This window comes from Scleropages formosus, chromosome 25, assembly GCF_900964775.1.
Source record: "Scleropages formosus chromosome 25, fSclFor1.1, whole genome shotgun sequence".
In the NCBI taxonomy this organism is placed as follows: Eukaryota; Metazoa; Chordata; class Actinopteri; order Osteoglossiformes; family Osteoglossidae; genus Scleropages; species Scleropages formosus.
The window spans coordinates 15,792,114-15,813,204 of NC_041830.1; the positions used below are offsets into that span (position 1 = coordinate 15,792,114).

General features: G+C 47.2%; 1 protein-coding gene across 3 annotated transcripts in view; it reads right to left on the bottom strand.

Moving 5' to 3' along the window:
• Positions 1-2,527: 2,527 nt before the first annotated feature.
• LOC108921745 (neuroligin-1-like) overlaps positions 2,528-21,091 on the bottom strand; it is a 190,186-nt gene continuing 171,622 nt past the window's right edge. For all 3 annotated transcript variants that reach the window (XM_029249371.1, XM_029249370.1, XM_018731408.2), the window contains 3 exons: positions 9,443-9,655; positions 5,306-6,095; positions 2,528-4,959 (listed from right to left, as the gene is read on the bottom strand). In XM_029249371.1, the coding sequence (XP_029105204.1) occupies positions 4,137-4,959; positions 5,306-6,095; positions 9,443-9,655 (1,826 nt within the window). In that variant the 3' untranslated portion in view covers positions 2,528-4,136. The remainder of the gene's footprint in view (positions 4,960-5,305; positions 6,096-9,442; positions 9,656-21,091) is intronic.

A 21,091-nucleotide genomic window follows, 5' to 3' on the forward strand; every position in this document is an offset into this window, starting at 1 on the left:
AAACTGGAGCATGCGGAGGCCGGCGACGGGCCCATATTAATGCAAAATGTACAGTACGTGATGTACAGTAAGTTTGTATTCCTGCTTGAAAGAATACAGCATTGCACTTTGACCAGGTCTGACAAAATATTAACATACTAGGTGAAACATAGTAATATACGAACTTTATTCATAAAACATTGCTTAAATACACAGCAAATATTTAAGGCTATAAAATTTTTGCAAAAAAAAAAATTAAATTAAATAAATAAAAATATCCAGGGATAGGACAGTAATACAGATCAAAAGGTGTGTGCGGCAAATGTTAAACTGAAAAGTGTTTGATGTTCCCAAAAAAAAAAAATAATTATAATGGAAATATGCAAAGCTTTATCAAAAAAGGGCTTACACAGGTTTTTTTTATCATGAGCTACGGCCCCCCTGGTGACAAACTGGAAAAATAAGCGATTTTTTTTTTTTTTTTTTTTTTTTTCCTTTTTTGTTGCCTTTTCTCACACTATAATTTCAACATTAAATAAAGTCTACTTGTAATTCAGCTGCCTATATACTGTAATGCCTCGGGACCGTCTCCAGCCACAAGGTACAGTAGCCTGTGAAATACATCATACAAAATAGCTTATTATCGAGCTAATGTGATACGAGAGCAATCAAATTTATTTATTTCGCCTTTTGAGAACCATACATTCGGAGTATAAACATATGGCCGGGGACCCTTAAAACGGAGCGACTGTCACAGTAAGAAAGGCAAAAAGAAGAAAACACTGAAACATGACTGAAAAAGGTGAGGTTAACTGTTCTGTTGGAGCTGAAATGAAAATATGCTCCGAAAGCAACATTAAAACGCTGCTGTCACTGCCGACGGACAGCGTACGTCCAAACTCCTCTAGCCCACGTTGAAGGTAAACAAAACGTGTGAATAAACGCGTTTTCCGCGGGACGAAGGAGAAAAGGCGCGCTGACGCTTTTATTACGTTTTTTTTTTTAAGCTGTAATGAAAGAAGTTTAAGCAAGCTGATGTGTGGATGTGTTTTCCACCGTGGGAGAATAAAAAAGCAGGTGTTGCCAAGACACACTTCACTGTGTGAAATTAGCTTTGTTTCCACTCTCTCCCAGTGTGTGTATGTGTGTGTGAGAGATGAAAACATTTTACCAGGGTGATAATTCATCAGCAGGGGCACAAAGCAGACCGTCTAATGGGCCTCGTGGTGTAATTGACAGGTCTGCTGTGTTTAATGGCCATCAGTTTCTCTCTCTTTCATTTCCACATCCACTTAATTGGAGTCCTTTTCGCACAACCATATACTAAAAACAGCGTTATATTACAGTAAGCCCTCGACGGATGCATCAGAGCGCCACAGTTAATGTGAACATTTTTTAAGTAACTTTTGTATTTAATCACAGGGCTTCTTGGCCAGTTGTGTGGAAGAAAAAAAAACTGCAGTTTGAAATGCTCTGCGATCACAGGGCTCAAATATTAATGTATTGTAATGAATGTGACGATACTTTAAACTATGTGAAGTGTGACGAAGGTACATACTCTTCCGTTATAAGTAGCTCTACACTTGGAGTCCTCATTCCAGGTCCAAACATTAATTTCGAGGTGACAGAGGCCAAAAGCAATAATGTAAAGAAAAAAAGTGCCCCTTGCAACATTACATTCATTAACAGCCACTGATTTTCTACTGCGTTTCCTACATAAAAGTGTCCTAAATAATAAACAAGCCGCCGCCTTCGTTCTGCATGTGCTGTTGGGGAAAATAAATAAATAATAAAATAAAAGGTCTCCTTGCGGCATCTCCACGAAGGCCCTGGACTGAAGCGCAGCTGCCGAGGAAGCGCGGCACAACGAACCGGAGGTTTGAATATTCATTCTGGTGTTAATTAAACAACGGGGAAGGCGCAGGGGTCCTCGCGGGACACAGGTGAGCTCGTTCCGAATTGTCGGCGGTGCCGACGGGCGCACCGGAGCGGAAGCCTGGCTCGTTCGCCCGTCTGGGGAGCCCTGTCAAGTCGTGTCGAGTCGCATCCTACTCCGACCTTCCCGATCTCCGAGATTCGTAGCTCGAGGAACACGCTCAGACAACCGGCCCCCACCACCCTGCTGTCTGGGAAAGAAAGCATTGACGGAAATACGAAAGTAACCATCTGCATCTTCGCCCACGTTGCATTAATTAACGTTGCCGAGCACGTGCGCGGCTACGCTGTCCCGGATGTGCCCTGTTTAGCCTCGCCCCCTCTGTTTCCAGGATAGACTCTGGACCACTGTGACCCAAACTTGGACAAGCTGTTATTGATCATGAGCAAGTGAGTGGATGGCATTTCAGATTTTCTCTCCTACACGATGAATGCTGCACTTAGAATTCCGCTTGACATTAATGGTCATCTGTTTCTGTGCACGTTTTCCTGCTGACGAAAATTTGGAAAAGCACACAAGCACAGTGGGTGGGTGCTGATGCTGCAGCCCTGCAACGGCCCAGTAAAAACCATGTGTTGAAAATATAAGACCACAGTTTTCTCTGCGTGTGTGTGTGTGTGTGTGTGTGTGTGTGTGAAAAAATAACCTATGTTTAGGTGTCGCAGCACCTTGCGAGAATCGCGTAAACAGAGTGGGAAACCTGTGATTTGGTTACGCGTGACCGCGGAGGTCTGGTCCATGGTTTCAGTCTCCTTTCTCTCGTACCATCTGGCCCACGGGTTCGAGACGGCGGCAGTCGCCGAACGAATCTGTCAGCAAACGCGACGGGGTGGTGACACGTCCAAGAACGCGTACGGGCCTCATCTTGGCTGAACAAACTTTTCCGGGAGGGTTTCGTGTATCACGGTGGACGGAAAAAACCTTGCTCGATGACGCACGTTAACACGCAGCCCGCCTCTGAATTAGACCCTGACCACGGTGAAAGTGCAAGACGACACAAAGAAGGACATTTCTAGTAATTCTTGAAATTTTCAAATGATGTGATAAAGCATTTGTGGTATAACATCCCTTTCCATGGAAAAACACCATGTTTTACCCATTGTGTCAGCCTGCAAAAGCAAAAAAAACGAAGAAAAGAAAGTGAACATGAGCTACTGAGCATTAGCTGGAGGTGGCGAAGAAAAATCCTGATTTTCATGATCCGTGAAGGATAACTGGGGGAGGGGCAAGAGAATATGATGGACTCTCTCGAAAGAGATGGAGAACAGCAAGTGCGTCACCACTACTAAAACATTGTAACTGACAAACATCGTAGAAAAAAAGTCCCGTCAGCCACCTTTGCTGCCGCGGAGCTTCCCCGCCCCTCCCCCTCCAAAGCCCCGCCTTCCGCCGCCATCTCCACGGGCCGCGAGCCAATCGGAGAGATATTCCTTCGAACAAATCCAATGGGGATGAAAATTATTTAATTACAACTTAATCAGCAGAACAGCCGCCAAGCAGATAAATTGTCATGCACGTCGTGCTAAAAATATCCAGTTCCCCTATCCGCCAGCTCCCAGTGTAGACAGCACTTATGTGAGGAAGCCTTATCTGCCAGAAAGTCATTATTCCCATTTGTTCTGCCGGCAGATTGCAGGATCGCTACCCTATTAGGGTTTAAACACCATTGGTGCTTTGTGTACTGATCTAGATATGCAAATAGATTCTACACAATAAAATCGGTCCTTAAGAAAAATAACATGACGGGGGGGAGAAAAACTCTGACGTTTCTCGTGATCGTCTCCTTTGTGCATATTTTCAGCAGTTTCCATAAATGTCTTTTATTTAACATCGTTGTACAATTTTCTTTTTCGTGGTCTCCTCCTTCCGCCAAATCCTGCGGGCGACACGTTGTTCTGGCTCCGGATCGGGACGCTCGTGGCGCGTATCGCGAGCGTGATTTATAAAATATTCCTTCCTCTCGTTTTCCCGCTTTGGAAGAGCCGCGTGAGCGAGCCGCTCCGCGATTCCTCAAGCGATAACCGTCGAGAGAAAAACGACCTCCTTTTGCTTTTTCTTTCCAACATAAAAGAACCCGTTTTCTACATAATCCAGACGTTTTTGCCCCGTTTTATTTCTTTTTTTTGTTACAAAAGTGGTACTTTTCCCCTTTAAACTGCAGCGGTACAATATCCGTGCAATTCCCATGGCGACGACTGCGAGGAAGGACGCCCCCTGGTGGCTATACCCTCGTCGTGGAGTGTGAATGCGGGTGGGGCAGGGTGCTGTTCTGTCCGCTGGGATAGGCGCTGAAGGGGTGCAACGACTGCATCCCCGGGATGCTGTTTGATATCATGGTGATGGTGTTGGGAGTCATGAGGGGGATGTCGTCGGGAGACCGCCGCATGGCCAGCGTGTAATCCGGAGGACAGGCAGTCCTGAGCACCACCTCGTGCGGGTGGATGCCGTCGCACTGGTGCTCCAGGTCCGTGTGCTTCATCTGCAGAGACATGATCTCCTCTTCCTGCGTGTGGGCCAGGTCGTTGGCGGTGCTGCGCTGGGGGCTGCAACGCTGGTGCACGTTCTGCCGCCGCTTGTCCTTCTTGTAGTAGAGCGCGGCGAAAGCCAGGATGTTGAGGAAGAGGAGCGAGGCGCCCACGGCGATGGTGACGCTCAGCTCGGTGGAGTAGTCCCGCTTGTCCACGAGGAAGGGGCGCTCCACCTGGCTGGGCCTGTCCTGGTTCTCCGTGGGGAAGGGAGTGGGGTTGGGCCTCCTGGTGGTCACGGGAATCTTCTTTGGTGTCCTCGGCGTAGCCTCCGGTACGGGGACTTTGGTGGTGGTGGAGACAATAGGTGTGATGTCATTGAGGCTGTGCAGGTGCGGCACCAGCTCCAGCCACAGGTTCACCTTATTGGCGCGGTAGTGCTCCTTGACACGCGGCTTCAGGCCGATGTGCAGGTACAGCTGGTCCTTCTGGTTGTAACGCGTCCAGGCCACCTCCTCAAAGCGGTTCGGCTTCGTGTGGATGAACTTGGTGTCCTGAGGAACCGGCTGATTTGGATCACTGCGGAGTAAAGTTGGCCGCAATCAAAACTTTTGCAGATGGGTTTCATTTTCAAAATAAAGAAGTGAAAATGACAGTAGAACATGCAACAGAAAATGGATCGCGAAAGCAGACAAACTCCTAACTGGGACATTTTTTGCTTATTTGGACAGCGCAGCACTGAAAGCGACAGACCAAATAATACCATATGAATAAAACAATATAAGCCGAAACAAAGGGAAGCTGACGGGCGCCTAGTTCTTGGAATATTTTTGGATGACAAACAAACGTCAGTCAAACATGTATAAGAAAATGACTAAATGCAGTTCATTGAAAGAAAAGGGAGCTGGTAAATATATGTACTTACCCAGTTTTGGCAAAGTTTGTCCAATAGGTCATGACCACGGCGCTCAGCATGACGTCGTTCTTAGAGAAGTTGCAGGGAAACAGCTCCGTGGGACCCACCATGGGTAGGCCGAAGACGTAGGGGATCTCATCGCCGTGGGCCGCGTCTGCCCAAGGGGGCACCTGCTCCGTCTGACAGTGGTGGTAGAAAGCATAGAAGTAGGTGGGCGAACCGAAGCTGGAATGGAGGTCGGCCGTGGCGATGGCGGGGGCCACCCACTGGTGGTCCGTGAAGAGAGCTAGCAGTGTCTTCCTGCGCGTCTCCGGATTGTGCCGGTCCGCCCAGTCCGTGTACATGAACTTGATGGTCTCTCTTAGGATGTCCTTGCCGTCGGGGTAGCCGTACAGATCGTCCACAAAACTGGAGACGGCGTAGTCAAAGTCGTTGGCCTGCACGCCGTTTTCGCTGTCCACAATGAGCTCGACGAACTTCAGCCCCTCGCCCTGGTTCACGCCCAGCATGATGTCGTAGTTGAGGAACTCGCCCTGCTCCATCAGGATCTGCGGGTCATCGGGTATGACGTCGCCGTCGATGACGGGGCCGAACGCGATGTGGTAGCGAGCCGGCTGGATGTCCTGCTCCACCAGCTCCTTGTAGTGCTTCTTCTGCAGGCATTCCACCAGCTCGACGCTGCCCCTCAGGTTGCAGCCCACCTTCTTGGCCAACATGCGTGCGTATTTTGCGGGCTGGAAACTGACGGCCCAGCTGGAGAGCGCAGTCCCGCTCTGTGCTATAGCTCTCTGGAAAAGACCTAGTGAAGAAATAATAATCAATTAACATAATCAATGAAGGCGAAGGTGAAAAAGAGCACACGCCCAAGAGAAATATTACAGATACACTGTTGCCATCAACTGTAACGGAAATGTCACTTTGTACTGATACAATTTAACTTTAAGGAAAATAAATCCAAACTAAAGATCTGAATCCTGTAAAAACAAAAGTTACCGAAAAAGACGGAAAAGTACATTTATTATGAGAGAAGAGCACCTTTGAAATAAGGAATTTGAAAAAAAATTCAAGGCTCAACATCATGACCATAAGGTTCCTTAAAGTTACTTTTCACATACAGACTCCCTCAAGAATCATGTCAGACTGCGAAGAATTCCTTATGGTCGCAAAATTAAAAAATAATTGAATGTCTGTTCATAAAAGAAATAGTTTTGCTGCTTTCGTCACTGATTCAGACCATGGCCTGAGTAGTCAAGTTATTTCACACAAGACTACAGCGAACATCAAACAACAATCATACCACAATTTTGATTACCAACCTGAGCAAGACGAACACTACAAAAGCATTAGAACAACGTTACGCACAGCAAAGAGACAGAGAATGAGGCCAAATCGGGGGAAACATCGAGCCGTTTCTTTGACGAAATCACCGAAAAACTAATTTAATTCTTAATTTACCTCACTGGGACCTCAGAAATCCCAAACGTTAATTGTAAACAAGTAAATCGGCCTTCTTTATATAGCTCAAACAAAATAATAATCTAAAAAAGTCACTGGCTTTCAGCGCAGCTCAGAGCACTGCTGAAATTTCCCCAACTAGAGCTGAAATATAAGGACTGAACTCCAAGCTCTCAGATGATAAATGACAATGAATGGATCTGAAGAGCTCATTCTTCTCGGGTTCAGAGAAACGACGACCTGGGACGAGGTTCTCTCCCTCCCTCTCTGCCCTATATGTGTGTGTGTGTGTGTGTGTGTGCGCGAGTGAGCGCGTGTACACCGCAGCATGTTGTGCTCTTGCCCCGGAACACCCCCCGTGTATCCCGATTCCTGTTCGACCGAGCTCAGCGTACCTTGACAGAATGAAGAGCACGACTCCAATGCTGCCAAACAAAAGCATTACCTGAGGAGTCATTATAAACTGTACTCTTGGTGGAAGCGCAACAGCGATGAAAATAGGAATAAATGCATTTCCTTGCTTGAAGAATATACAGCGTGATTTCAATTAATTAGTGATACCAATGGATATACATACACAATTTGTTTCGGGATTTGGTGAAGTAAATAATTTATCTTAAGCCCTTTATTCGATACTATTTTATTCGCTTTCTCAAACGATCAAACGAAGGCATGTTTTTTCTAATACCTTTTGTATGTTTTTATAATACCTTGAATACAACTTGTACCGCTGTGGATAAATGGCGTTTAAGATGATCGAAGACACCTCAGCTAGTCCTCAAAGAATGGGTCCCGACTGAATCGTGCCATTCGCTCAGTTTGTTTATTCCGTTCTCATTAAATAATGAGAACTTCATCAACGGCTCGGCTGGAACAAGAAGCGGAATGCCCGGCGCGTCGCTGGATCCGGGGTTCAAACCTCATACCCTGCAGAACCATGTGCGACCGTAGCGATTCAAGGTCTAGAGCCCTGTTTAGCTCAACATCCTGCCTGCATTTAGGACAGTGCAAACAAGAGAATTCACAGACACGTACACTTAGAACGGACAACAGGGTGTTCTCTGTATTACGAACACATTACGCGTGTCTGTAGCTCTAGGGGATAAACGAGGAAGGAAGGATATCATGGGTTACGCTTTTGCCGTTTCCTCTTAGCTATCAGTCGGCCGTTAGCAAGAGCCGCTAACTGGTAGCTACGTAGCAGTTAACCTTTAACCCTCAGCTGTCAGTCACCCGTGAGACGTAAACTGCTGTTAGATGTCTGCTGCCAACAGCGAGCCATTAGCTTTTAACTGTTAGCTGTAAAATGTGTCAGCCGTTTGCTGTCAAACGAGACGTTCATTGTTGACTTTGTCGCTCTCTGTTAACGTAAACGTTCGTTGTTAACTTTCCGTTGTTTGCCGTTCGCTGTTAACTGTCAAAGTTTCCTACTAGCTGTATGCTGTTGGTTGTTAACTGTCAAAAGCTTGTTCATTACTAGGTGTTGGCTGTTAATTGTTCAAAGTGTGCTGTTAGCGGTTAGCATTAGCGTTAGCCTCCAGACAGCGCTCTGTTTCTGGCTCGACGTTTAGTGCTTCTCGACAGCTATTTGCCTGACAGCCAGCTGACTTCTCGTCCAGGTGGAGATCCGTCCCTTCCTCCACGGGCAAAACGCAGCCCGGTGCGACACGGGTAACTGCTCAGAGCGGCACCTGTAAGGAACCCGCGCTCGGATGGACCTGACAAACCTCGGCCGGACCGAAACAAAGCGGGCGCATTATTATGGAAGCAGCGAAGGCTTTTCGCTGTCGGAAACTGTCACTCGGGGCCTTTGGCTGACGTACGCAAATCCACCTGTCAACAGCAGGGTAAAGGATGACTCCTCAGACGGTGCTGTACTCCTTCACCCCTGGCCAGGCGATTACCTCCGCTCCCCGCACCACTGAACCCGCAAATGGCCATTAGCCGCACTCATGGCTGCATGGTGCTCTGCATACATATCGCTGGTGTATACGCATTTTCAAAATACTGCATCGTGGGTATAATTTAACGTGACATATAGCTAAAGAAAAAAAAAAGATGTCATGGGCTGCAAAACTTACATTGAGAAATCAGATCCTTTAATTAAAGCCGTTACGCCTGAGCAATGCACACTGGGTAAACACAAAAGTTACCCGAAAAAGCAGACTTTAGAAAGCGAGGTTTTTCCTTTTTTCCTTCAGCAATCCTGAATTGCAGCTCCGAAAAGGCACCGCTTTATGTTTACGGGATGAAGAAACGCACAGCAAAACATGGCGAGAGCTATAGGTGGAACGCGCTCAGAACATCACCGTGCAAAACACATCAAACCAAAAAGCGGTGCACGCAGCCTTGAAAGAAAACAACGTTTCCACCGTGTTCCCGTGACGTGTGGCAGACAACCCGCCGACTCGAGCATAACGGAGGAGACGGATCCGAATTTTCAGACTTTCTCAGAGGTGTGGGTCACATGACCGAATAGACATATTTCACTCGCTCTGATTTACCCACGGGAGCCGTGGAGATATTTTCGACATTTCCCTAGCGCTGACCTTATTTTCTGCACGTTGTTAATTTTGAATTACGCGTGAAAATGCAATACAAAGATTAAACACAATGGGGAAAAAAGTTTGAAGAAAAGCTGCAGGGGTCGTGACCTTTACAGCCATACGCATGGTAAAGAGAAAGTCATACCTTTGGTTGAATTGCTCCACCGATTACCTTCAGAGTAATGAGACAAGGTCAGCAAATTGACACAGGAGGCACCGGCTCCCGATCCAAAAACGGTAATGCGTAATGGGTCGCCCCCAAAAAAGGCGATGTTTTCGCTGGTCCAGCGCAGGGCTTGGATGAGGTCCAGGAGGCCGTAATTCCCTTTCGCAGCTTGATCGCCGGTGCTTAAAAACCCTAAACGATGATTAATAATAAACAAAAGGAAAGAAAGAAAGAAAGGCAAAAGATTCTAGGTTAATAATCTTTGCTTCTCCTTTAAACGACCTTGAAATGAATGCCTGCGCTTCTCTCCACAATTTTGCCTTTGCTACTGTGCTCATACATGATGTATAGCACGTTCACCATGTTTTCTGACCTAATGCAGTATAGTGAGCTACTTCTTTACCTGAGTGAAAAACTAAATGTGCAGGTTTTTATTAAACAAAACCATTAAATGTTCAGTTTTACCAAATGAAACCATTAAATGTATAGAGTTTTATTGATCTGCTGCATCGGGATAGATGCTGCCTCCCTTAATTCACTGATGGCTCCAGAAATACTTTTTAAATTCCACTTAAGAAATGGCTTGGTGTAGACAAGGCTGAAAATTATTGCTCTCTGGGACATGCAAAATCAACACCCTGGTGCATTTAATCATTTTAAGCAATAAAATATGGGTTACTACTGCCCAAAGTCAATTTTGTTTATGTCAAGCACAATAAAATTCTAAAATCCAATTTTAGAGCAGACACCCAAATCCATACCATTTTATGGAAAAAAAATAAAGGAAAACGTGAATTAATAACCTAATTTATTTTTTTATACCCAGAATTTTTTTTTAATAATGTCGCAAACGAAAAAGTGCAATTTAAAGAGAAATTTATTCTCTTCTGTCTGGGAAGCGACAGCAGGCAGGATCTGCAGCCAAAGAGCTAGATGCTGTATCTGCACCATAAAATCTATTTACAAGACAAACTTTACAGTGTGTTTTAAGTGAAGGAACAGCTGTAAACATATTCTGCGCGAGGAGAAGTTTTTATACACACGTAGACACGTAGAGGAGCATTTGCATAGTGAACAGGTAATTATGTTGCATGATGAAGCCTGTGCGTCAAAGGCATAATCAAAGGAAGCATGCATATTTTTAAAGGTAATAAAAACAACGAGAGCAAGGGTAATTACGAAGATGTGGAATATAATACAATAACACAAAGTAGGATATACTGAGGAGCAAATAGCCCCGTCTGAATTCCGTGACAATTCCTTACTATTACTCCTACAGGTCCCCCTCATTCACAGAGCGTGACATATAGCATTACCGCATTTTTTTTATGAACACATATCTCACTCAGCATAGGTTTTCCAGAACCAGCAGTCTATTTCGTGTTGGAAGTTCAAGGACGAAGAGCTTTATGTAGCGTGTGGATCTCCCGAGTGATCGATCCCACAGTCGACAGCCAATCTGCACAAAAAACACACATCATCCCAACTGGGAGGGGAACTTCCTGCTCCCAAAATCACACCAACACTCTATGCCGTGTCCAGGACCGAATTTGTGTTTCCCAAAGGGACGCAAGGGTCCCTCCTGGAGGTTCAATCAGCTACATCTACAGCGCCACATCCTTCACCGATACACCGCCACAGCCCACAGCGGCTGCGAGGGTAGCACGTTCCCACATGGGAATATCGCAGTTACCGGGTGGTTTTAAAGCCCTCCGCCGATCGTGTCCTGGTGCGCTCCTCTTCATGGGCAAACGAAAGCTTTAATTAACGTACGGAGTGCTGGGAGACAGCAGAATCCCGCAGATGCCGTGGCCTGCGCGGGTTCTAAACGGACATCCCGGAGATAAGCTGCTGACCCACATACGGCCCAGTCCGGGTACCACGTCCGCTCCGGTATTCGCGCGCCCCAGCCGAGCAGGGATACCGTGGTGAAGGTGGCTGCCCTGTCCTTGGAGCCTCCAAATGGGCTAAACCCCCACGGGACGCGGCCGCCCCGACCCGCCCCGACAAGACGAATGGGCTGTAACTAACAGCATCAGTTACAAAGCAGTGAAAGGTACCCAAAGGTTAGGCCTACGGGAAAATATTTTAAGAGGGGTAAAAAGAAGACCACCTACACCTTTCTATTTTTTCTTTTATGTATTTCACATTTAAAATCAATGTTAAGCCTGTCAAACGGCATCCGTCCTCGCTCCTTAAATCGCACTTAATTTTGAGCACTTGGGAAGGCGAGACATGTTTAAAAATGACTGCATGCGGCTGAGTGCATGTTATCGCCCGGCGTGAAAGGGGTTTATCTGTGCCGCTCAGGAGCCGAGTGACTTTTGTAGAGCAATATCTTCCTGGACAGACGGCGGAGCATTTTAGAGCCAGTCGGCAAGGCGTTCCCACGGAGTTCCTCTATCGGCAGCCCATCTCCCGAAAGCGAAGACGATCCAAGGTAAACGGAATGTAACCGACGATCTTCGGCTCGGCTCACATGGAGGGAAAATTAACTTGCTGCTCAAAAACAACGTTTTAAAATAAAATTATTCACAATTGCATTGCAGGCTGCTGACTGCTGTTTCACACACCGTTAAAGGGGAAGCAGATTTATTGTCAGTCTGGAAGCTTCTTCTTTTCGCCGTATTTGCTTCTCGCTTCACGTTAAAACAACAGAATTATCAATTATCTCAGGAATCGGGAAATGACCCTCTCCACCATTACATAGTAGGGCAGCAGGTGGCATACTGGTTAGGAAAGTCCCCTTGCGGTCAAAGGTCACGGGTTAGAATCCCTGCTCACGCTCTTGTACCTTTGATGAAGGTACTTACCTTTAATTGATACAGTAGAAATCACCCAGCTATACACATTGGTAAATTGCTGTAAATCACTCAGAGTACAAACCTCACACAGGAAGTGACCTTGGAGAAAGGCATCAGCTCAACGAATAAATAATGACGACAAATTATTCATACATCCTTTTGTGAAAGCAGGGCGTATTTGCATGCGATACTCCGGTAAACTGCGCTACAACATTTATTTTGGCCTCGGCAACAGCGCACGACTCTGTTTATATTCTTTCACTCTTCAGTGTCCCCTTCGCTCTGAAAGGCGGTCGCCGGCGACGGACCTGAATGTGCAAACAGTCACCTCGGCCGTCCCTCTTGTACCCGATTTTGTAAATGCGAGTCGCTCGGAGACACGCGGCTGGGCTTTTTGTACACGCTGATTTACATAACCCTGCGGCTTCCGTGACTCCCCTGCCTTCGGTAGGAGCGGTGTGTGTTCTTTATGCAGAAAGCTCGTGGGGTTCTGCATAAATTCAGAAAGTTTGTCTCCAACCTCAGCCATCGATCACAGGGATGGAGTGGAAACGCAGCGTGTCATTGATTTGGCCTGTTCCCGTCTCGCTTTCGGCGCCTCTGAGCCGAGCGATGGCCCCATCTGTGATGCGCGGGGGGCGAGGTGGGAAAACCCAGGGTATGCATATTAAAGGGAGACCGACCGGTGATCAGAGGCGGGGTTTGTTCAGGCTGTCCAGCAGAGACGCGTGACGCTGATGACCGGTTTGATAGCTGGGTTCTTCATTTCTAGGCCCGTCCGCATCTCCTTTGTCTTGCGTCTCCCGTGAGACATACTCTTGGTCCAGGCTCTGGTGATGTCCAACCTGGACTACTGCACCTCCCAACTGCCTGGTCTTCTAGCTTCTGGCCGATCCAGAACACCGCGGTACAAGTTGAATTTGACCTGCCAAAGCATCTCTATGCTTTCCCTCCTCCTTGTCTGTCTCCATTTGGTTCCCGTTGCCTCTGCGTCCAGTTCAACACTTTGGTTATGGCTTACACGAACATCAATGGATCTGCTCCCTGGTACCTAGAGGACCTGAACACCCCGCCCCAGCAGGAGCACTGCATCTAGTCACCTGGCAGTTCCACTCATAAGAAGTTCAACATCGAAAGCATGTAGATTTTCAGCATTGGCTCCAGTGTGGTGGAATGATCTCCCTGTGTCCCTCAGAGCTGCTGAATCCCCCTTAACTTTCAGGGGTCTCAAGATCCACCCTTCCAAACCCGCTTCTGTCCCTATTTCACAACTGATCAGAAACTTGAAGTACACCATCTGTCATAATCATGTTTGCATTGCCAAACAATTGTATATGCAGCTACTTGTCTGTGCTGGGAAAAACGGTGGTGTTGGACAAAGCGACAGTGCTTTGACAGTCGCGTGTCTGTCTCTAAAGCTCTGCATCTGCTGGTGAAATGCACTTTTGTTTACTCCGAGTTGTACGTCACTTTAGGGAGAAGTGTCGGATGAAAGAAAATGTAAATTTACAGGCGAACACGTTCAAAAATCTGTCTTCGTGACAGTATTTGAAAGGATGCGGTTTGATTTTTGGGAACCTGCCGCAGAAACTAAACGCATTTTGCCCCAGGGGACTGGGACAGGACGGGGTGCGGAAGTGAGCTAACCCAGTGTTGAATTCACACGACACAGATGCGCGGTATCGGCGCAAGTGCCGCGATGGAGTCGACTCCCGTCCGCGCCTCGGGTCCTTTGCGAGATGAAACACATCAGGTTTAAAAAGGGAGTACGAGAGATGGTGTGCTGCCGCATGGCGCGCGCTTAAAGGAGAACCTCTCCAGCCTTTGCTCCTCTGTCACTTTCAATAGATGTTTATCGCGGAGGGTCACAGCAGCTCTGTGCACCATCTAGGGAAGGAGAGACCGGCCAGCACAGCTCACTTACACGCAGACGTAAATGACACGAAGACTTCGGCTCACACTGGATCCTCATGTTAACAAGGGCAAATGATTTTTGAGTCGCAAATTCTCAAACCTACGTACGTTTCCAGATTTTTTTTAAATTTTATTTTTCATTAGTTCCTTCACGCATTTTCTAAAATATCTGTCTGTAGCGATAATACTACGTAGAGTTCATTGGAAGTCGCTTTGGAGAAAAGCATCTGCTAAATAAATAAATGTAGATGTACCGGAGCAAACGCAAGCTGCATTTGCTTGTTCAGCAGATAGGTGGCGGTGAAGAGCAGCTAAATAAAACAGCAGCGTGAAATAATTCTGCTCATTTCCACAGTGTTTACAGCTCCTGTCTAGCATTTCTGAGTATGAGTAATTAATAACACGTGAGGAAAACTGCATGTCTATGTGATGAATCTGTCAACAACAGGCACTGAGTAGGAGTTTGTGGAGACAACATAAACAGTCATTTAGAATGAGTCTGAAAAGTGGTTTAAACTAGTATGAATATGGCTCGAATTTAATGAAAACATGTTAAAACTGCTGAAACAAGAGGCAACGTGTGCAGATGAAATGGGGGCCGAATTTGCACCCAGGGTCACGGAGCTGTGAAGCGACAGCAAAACCACGCGGATTTGTTGACATCCCTGTTTTTCGCAGACAACCTGAGCAGGTGTTCGCCCAGGAAAGAGTCCCACTGCTTTCATCGATGCCTAAAAGAGAGGAGACGGGACGCAATCTATTCGCGTGAACAGACCCGCCGCATCTTGATAACAGGAAACAAATTATGAATGCGAAGCCACTTTATGGAAGATGGTGCTTATCACTAGAAGCCAAGCGAACACAAGGGATGCCCTCCAAGCAGCGTTCCATATTTTAATGGCTCCCTTTTATTTTCAGATACAAGTAAATAACTTGAATTAATCTCCGATTTTGCTTGAAGGACAGTGTGAGTGAGCGGGTAAATGGAAGGGCAGCGGGACTTGGCGTGTGCGCGGAGACTGTCAAACAGGCAACGTCTTCTGCGGTGAAGCCCGGTGACACCTAGAAAGGGGCCCTTCTTCCCCACTGGCTCCGCAAACCCACGGCCGTGAAGCGCGACACGGTCACAGACACGTCCCGAAGCCGCCGGTCGCGCAGGCCTTTGTGTTCGGAGACTGTAGATGGTCGTTCCACCACGCGTCTCTGCGAATATTTACAGCGCGGGAGCAGCTGCCGGCAGCCGGGCTCTCGGAAAAGCACGTTCAGCCGGGCGTAATGCCTTTGTTTAAATGAATATGCGCAGTAATAATTATCGCTTGTGTCCAAACAGCCGCCGTTTCCCTGCCGATGAATTACGGCCAGTACAACAATATCGGGCAGCGCAGTCAATTATCACGATGACGGAAATGAAACCGCGTATTAATCTGTGACCGGCAAAGGAGGGACGTCGTTGTTTGTCATTAGAGGGATGTGGCTAAACACAGCTGCGGCAAAGAGGCCAGAGCTGCTCAACAGCGCCTCCAGTGGCCACGCGCGCGAACTGTTCCAAAGAGCACGCACAAAGAGGCGTCGACACGTTTGTACTCCAGCGGCGTGTGTTTCCACAAGATAAACCGCACTTTCGCTGTTCGGCACCGGGGCAAAGTTTACCAGCGCAAATCCACAATTAAACCATTTGCTTTCTTAAAACGACAAATCCGTCCGGCGGTTCCGTGAAATTAAGAAGCCGTTCACGAGCGCCGGCCCCTTTTCCCAAGATACCGCGGCGCTCATCCTTCTGTTATCCGTCTGCAACAATGTTACATGTATATTCGCATTGTGTATTACACAAAACACCACTTGTGGCGGCGTGCCGAAATAAAGATAAACGAGCTTCGGAAGCTGAGTGTGTTCTGCAGACAATATATAGCGGCACATTGTTTGGAAATGCAACATACAATAAAACGTAGTAAGTATGCAGCAGCATCACAACTCTGATATGTGTTTATGAGATCTGTTTCCGCGGCAACTTCCCTCCGATGAGAGCGCGTGACCCCGCCGCCCCCTCGTGTCACCCCCGCGCTCCGCTTGGCGAAGAGAGCAACGTGCGCTATCTGGAGAAACTCCAGGCCAGCGGCGCGAGGGCGCGGGTGTGTCGAGCGAGGGGAAACGCGACGGAGGTGTAGAGGTGCACGCAGTCGCCGACAGCTCCTTCGGGTGGACCTTCTCGTACTCTGTCTCCCCTTGACCTCGGCCGTGGTCCTCGTGTCGCCTTTACCCCCCCCCCCTCAGGAGGCACGAGGCCTTGGTGTCATCAGGCAACGGGGGAGAGAAGTTAGAGAGAATATGGAACAGAAAAGGGAAAAAAAGACTTTGTCATTTTTCTATTTTTGTTTTTATGCATCTGTTTTCTCCATTCTTTCCCTGTCGTTTTTTCAGCAGAGCTTTGGCACCAAATGCCCTCACAGAGCGAGCAGCTTTTGAGAAATTGAACACAACTCCTCCGAGGATATCGCAGTGCGCCGAATAAGATCTAAAAAAATTAAATGTACACAGAACAGAGGACAAGCTGCAGCATACATATTCACGGATCGGTACGCTGACGAGCTCGGTGTAATTCTCGAAGGCTACATGCGACTTGATTCGTATCACAACAGTCGCACACGTACCACGACAACGAGATGCGATCGAATCTAATTCTGTTCGATGTAATAAAGGTACCGTAATTACACTGTCTTTTGTCATTCCTTTACCTCATAATGGAAATCAAACTGCACTTTTAAACAGCAACAGCGAGCATTTGAAGGGCTGGGGGAAAAAGTTCTTACTCTGTTTACAGATGGAATACAAGAGTGCACTTTGTGCAGGTGTCAAATATCACAGGGTTCTTGGCTGTTGTACCCTTGATCTTACTGGTTCTTACTGTGAATTGATCCAGTAAATTTACCCTGCTGTATAAATGGATAAATCACTGTAAGAAACCTTTTTCAGTTACATTGCACAAAGGTGTCAGCCAAATAAATAAATAAAAAGACTAGATAGATAGATAGATAGATAGATAGATAGATAGACAGAATCTTTGAAACCTCTGCATCAAAGCCAGAAACTGTGAAGTTACGGTGAGCGGGGTGAATACAGCATTTTAAAATATTAAAGAAAGTACATCTACCAGGATTTATACGGGACTCTCTTTTCACGTTTATTTTTTATTAGAGATCACTTTGTTCTCCGTCCCTCTTTCATCCAGGTTCATCGCGGCTCTTTCCTCGCCAGGCCTCGGCCCACGTGAGGCACCGCGGCTCGTTCGGTGAACATCGCTTAATGCGGAATTAGCGACCCTTCCCTTCCCGGCCCGGAACCGACCGTACCATCAAACTGTAACGGCGGTATCGTCCGCAGGATCCCTGGGGTCTGGCTACACGCATCCGCAAACTCCGCAGGACAACTTAACGGCCGCTTTGTTACGGTAAAGTGCGATTATGTTGTTTAACAAGCAGTTTGGGCTCTATGCATCTCTGGCATAATTAGAACAATAAAAGTGGCTTTTCCACGATACAATATCGGCTCATTGCCGGAGCGAGGAAATTCCAACCGGAAAGGCAGGTTTCAATCATTTAGAGGGAGCAAAGAGCCAATTACCCCACGGCGCCTGCGAATGAGAACCCCCGCCAGCATACGATAAATATTGCATATTATTATATTGCGCTGCATTTCTGAACAGATGTGCGGCCGGTATTAGGAGAAACGAGAGTGAGAAGAAGAATTTAAGAATAGCATCAGCCCTGAGGGAAAGATGAAGAGGACGGTATTTACAAAACAGCACTCCGTGACCGCGGTCCTGAAAAATTCAATTTGCTTACTGGATCCATAAATAAATAAATAAATGAATAAATAAATAAATAAATAAATAAAAGTTTAGCGCTTCTGGAAATGCACATCTCACTGGCGGCAAGTCGAGCTGAAATGCTAACTGGCTCCCTCCCTCCCTCCCTCATTCCCTCCCTCCTTCCCTCCCTCACTGCCTCTCTCTTCAGAAAAAGAACGCCATTTGCATTCAGATCAGGTCTCTGCAGAATTACACGCAGATAGAAGAGCGAGAAGAAGAGAAATGCCTGCATACAAAGAAAGGCCAAGGAAGTGTATTTTAACTCAGCTGATGTCTTCAAGACACTAAATTACTGTGTGTGGAGGGGGGGGGGCAGGGGGTGGTAATGGTGGGACCGCAGGAGGATGGAAGGTGAGCGAGGCAGGAGAAGAAAAAAATATTTAAAGACCGGTACATATTAAAGATTAAATATTAATAATGATCTCATGGCTCTCGGGGGAAAATGGAACTCTCCTCTTTTTCCCTGACAGGTGCAGAGAAAAACTTAAAAAAGTGGGGGGGGGGGGGGGGGAATGTGGCAGGAAGCTGCAGGCGACGTCTCTCTAATGAACCCCGACAGCTCGGGAAATGTCGCGGCCGGACACTTCCCGGACTCGGCCGATGAAAAACTGTTTGTTTGAAGATGTTTTCATCTACATATTAATTCTCCGGCAGCAGAAAGAAAGGTCAGGCTGCAGCAGAACAGGCAGAGGGACAGAAACAAAAAAAAAAAAACCCTGCATACGACTACAGGAGACCTGTTTCTGGCGTTAATCAACATGCGCTCGGTTTCTCCATTAACATCTCATTATCAACAGGCTTAATCCGCTTCCTCGGTCGAGCTCTCGACCAGGGTGGGAAGTAACCGCTCGCCTCCCGGTAGACGCTCGGGCAACGCAAAGTATTACCCCGGAGCCGGCTGGTGCGCAAGAGCTCGTTATCGCCTTTCTCCCTTATGGGGAAGGGTGTCATCGCGTTTTTTCACGTGGCAAAATCGAGAGTTTGGGATTAAAAGAAGAACCGCGCGACCTGCTACGGTGCGGTGCGACACCTCCGACCGGAACAAGCTTTCGCCCTCAGCTCGTTCGGTCGAGTAAAAACCTCGACGCCTACTGCACGGCACATGCGGCCGTAGGGAAAAATCGTGATGGGCATGTTCCACAGGGACAACGGCGCCGACTATCCGCAGCAGAGTAATTCACCTTCATCCCAGGAAACCCCGGCAGGACGAGTCCATTAACCGGCACCGCGCTGCTTCTAGGTTGGGAGATAGCAGAAGGAAGGAAACGTCTTTAAATTTCCACACACGGCGCACAATGCAAAGAGCTTAATAAGCTGGAACCGCCTTCACGTGAAGAATGTGTAATCAGCTCTGGAAGACAGATCTAAGGAAACCCTTGTACCCCTCGTCTTATTTCATACTTCAAACTGAAATGTCGTAGCAGAAGCGAAGTGCACCGTCTTACGTCGGACGCGCTCATTAAAGTCGTTAGCCTTCAATCGCTGGATTTACCGTATTCGCACCGGGAAACGTACGCCGTGTTACCGCTGACGTAGTTTAGTGTCGACTAAATGACAGCTATCGGTTGGGTAAGATGTGACAAGTCAGCGTGAGAAGTCGGACGTGAAACACATCAGTTTCTCAGACATACTGAGTTGTTCTAGGGCTCCGGGATGGTCAACTGTGCTGGGCAACCAGAACTCCCGCAGTGTTCCAGCACCCGCCGCCAGCGATCCATACAGCCAGACTGATGGCAAAGCAAGGAGGAACCTTCACATGACGTTGGAGAAAGTCTCACATTTCAAGGTAAATGTTACATTTTACACACACACACCTTGTCATAACCGCTTGCCCCATACGGGGTCGCGGGGAACCGGAGCCCACCCGGCAACACAGGGCGTAAGGCCGGAGAGGACACACCCGGGCCGGGACGCCAGTCCGCCGCAAGGCACCCCAAGCGGGACTCGAACCCCAGACCCACCCGAGAGTAGGACCCGGTCCAACCCACTGTGCCACCGCGCCCCCCTTACATTTTACAGAGGAAATGTATTCCTCATCACATATTAACACTTGTGCTTCTCCACTTCTTTAAATGCAAGTCCCTCCGGTGCTGACATGACTGCTTTCAACTGCTGAATTATCAGGGAGAGCCACTACGGAAGCGTGATCGTTACAGTGTCGGCTTCTTCATCAAGGTAAACCGCCACCGAATACAAATAAATACATGACGTCCGTAGACTCTTTTCAAATGTTTTTCAGAGCCGGCGAGACAAAGGAAGAGGAGCCGGGAACGCAGCGTAAACCGCGCTTACTCGACACCTCGGAACGGAAACGTTTCCAGCCGTGCGCCGTTCGTACTTCAACGATCGCTCAGAAATACGTAAATGAAATGAACGAGACTGACATTTGCAACGAGGCTAAAATTGGGAAGGGAAAAGAAGTTGCAGAAGTATTTTCCTTACCCCTGATTTGCTATTACCACTGAAGGTCTATTAAAGTCCCATGAAGACATAATACGCATTTGGAGACAGAAATCCACTATTAATGACTTGCAGGCCCCCCGGGTAGATTTTAGCTATTTCAGCAGCTACAATATGGTAGATATCATTATTAGCGCTCCATAACCAAAATTATAAATTGTACTTAAACGCACTGTGCAGTGCAGAGTACTTTTCGTACTTTTGTACTCTTAGCATATGCATATTTAACCACTTTTAATGTTTTTTTTTTTTAAAAGAAACGAAGTAACTACGTATGCATGGCCTTATTTCAAATATCTGTACTTCATTTACTTCATTTACTGAACAGGCATTGTGAGAAATAATTAATACATAATAATGGATATCAGAATTTGTCAGCCAGGCCTAGAAAAAAATCTGTTGCCAAACTCATTTTAACATGTAAGATTTTAAACACTTGAACTGATGCAATGTGACATTCCCAAGCAATAAGTGACAAAACGAAGTTGACGAGCGGAGCTCATTGTTTAGACAGTGCGAGTTACCGCCGATGGCACATGCAAAACTTGTAGGGAACTGACACTTCTGCGAAAAACCAAACTTTGT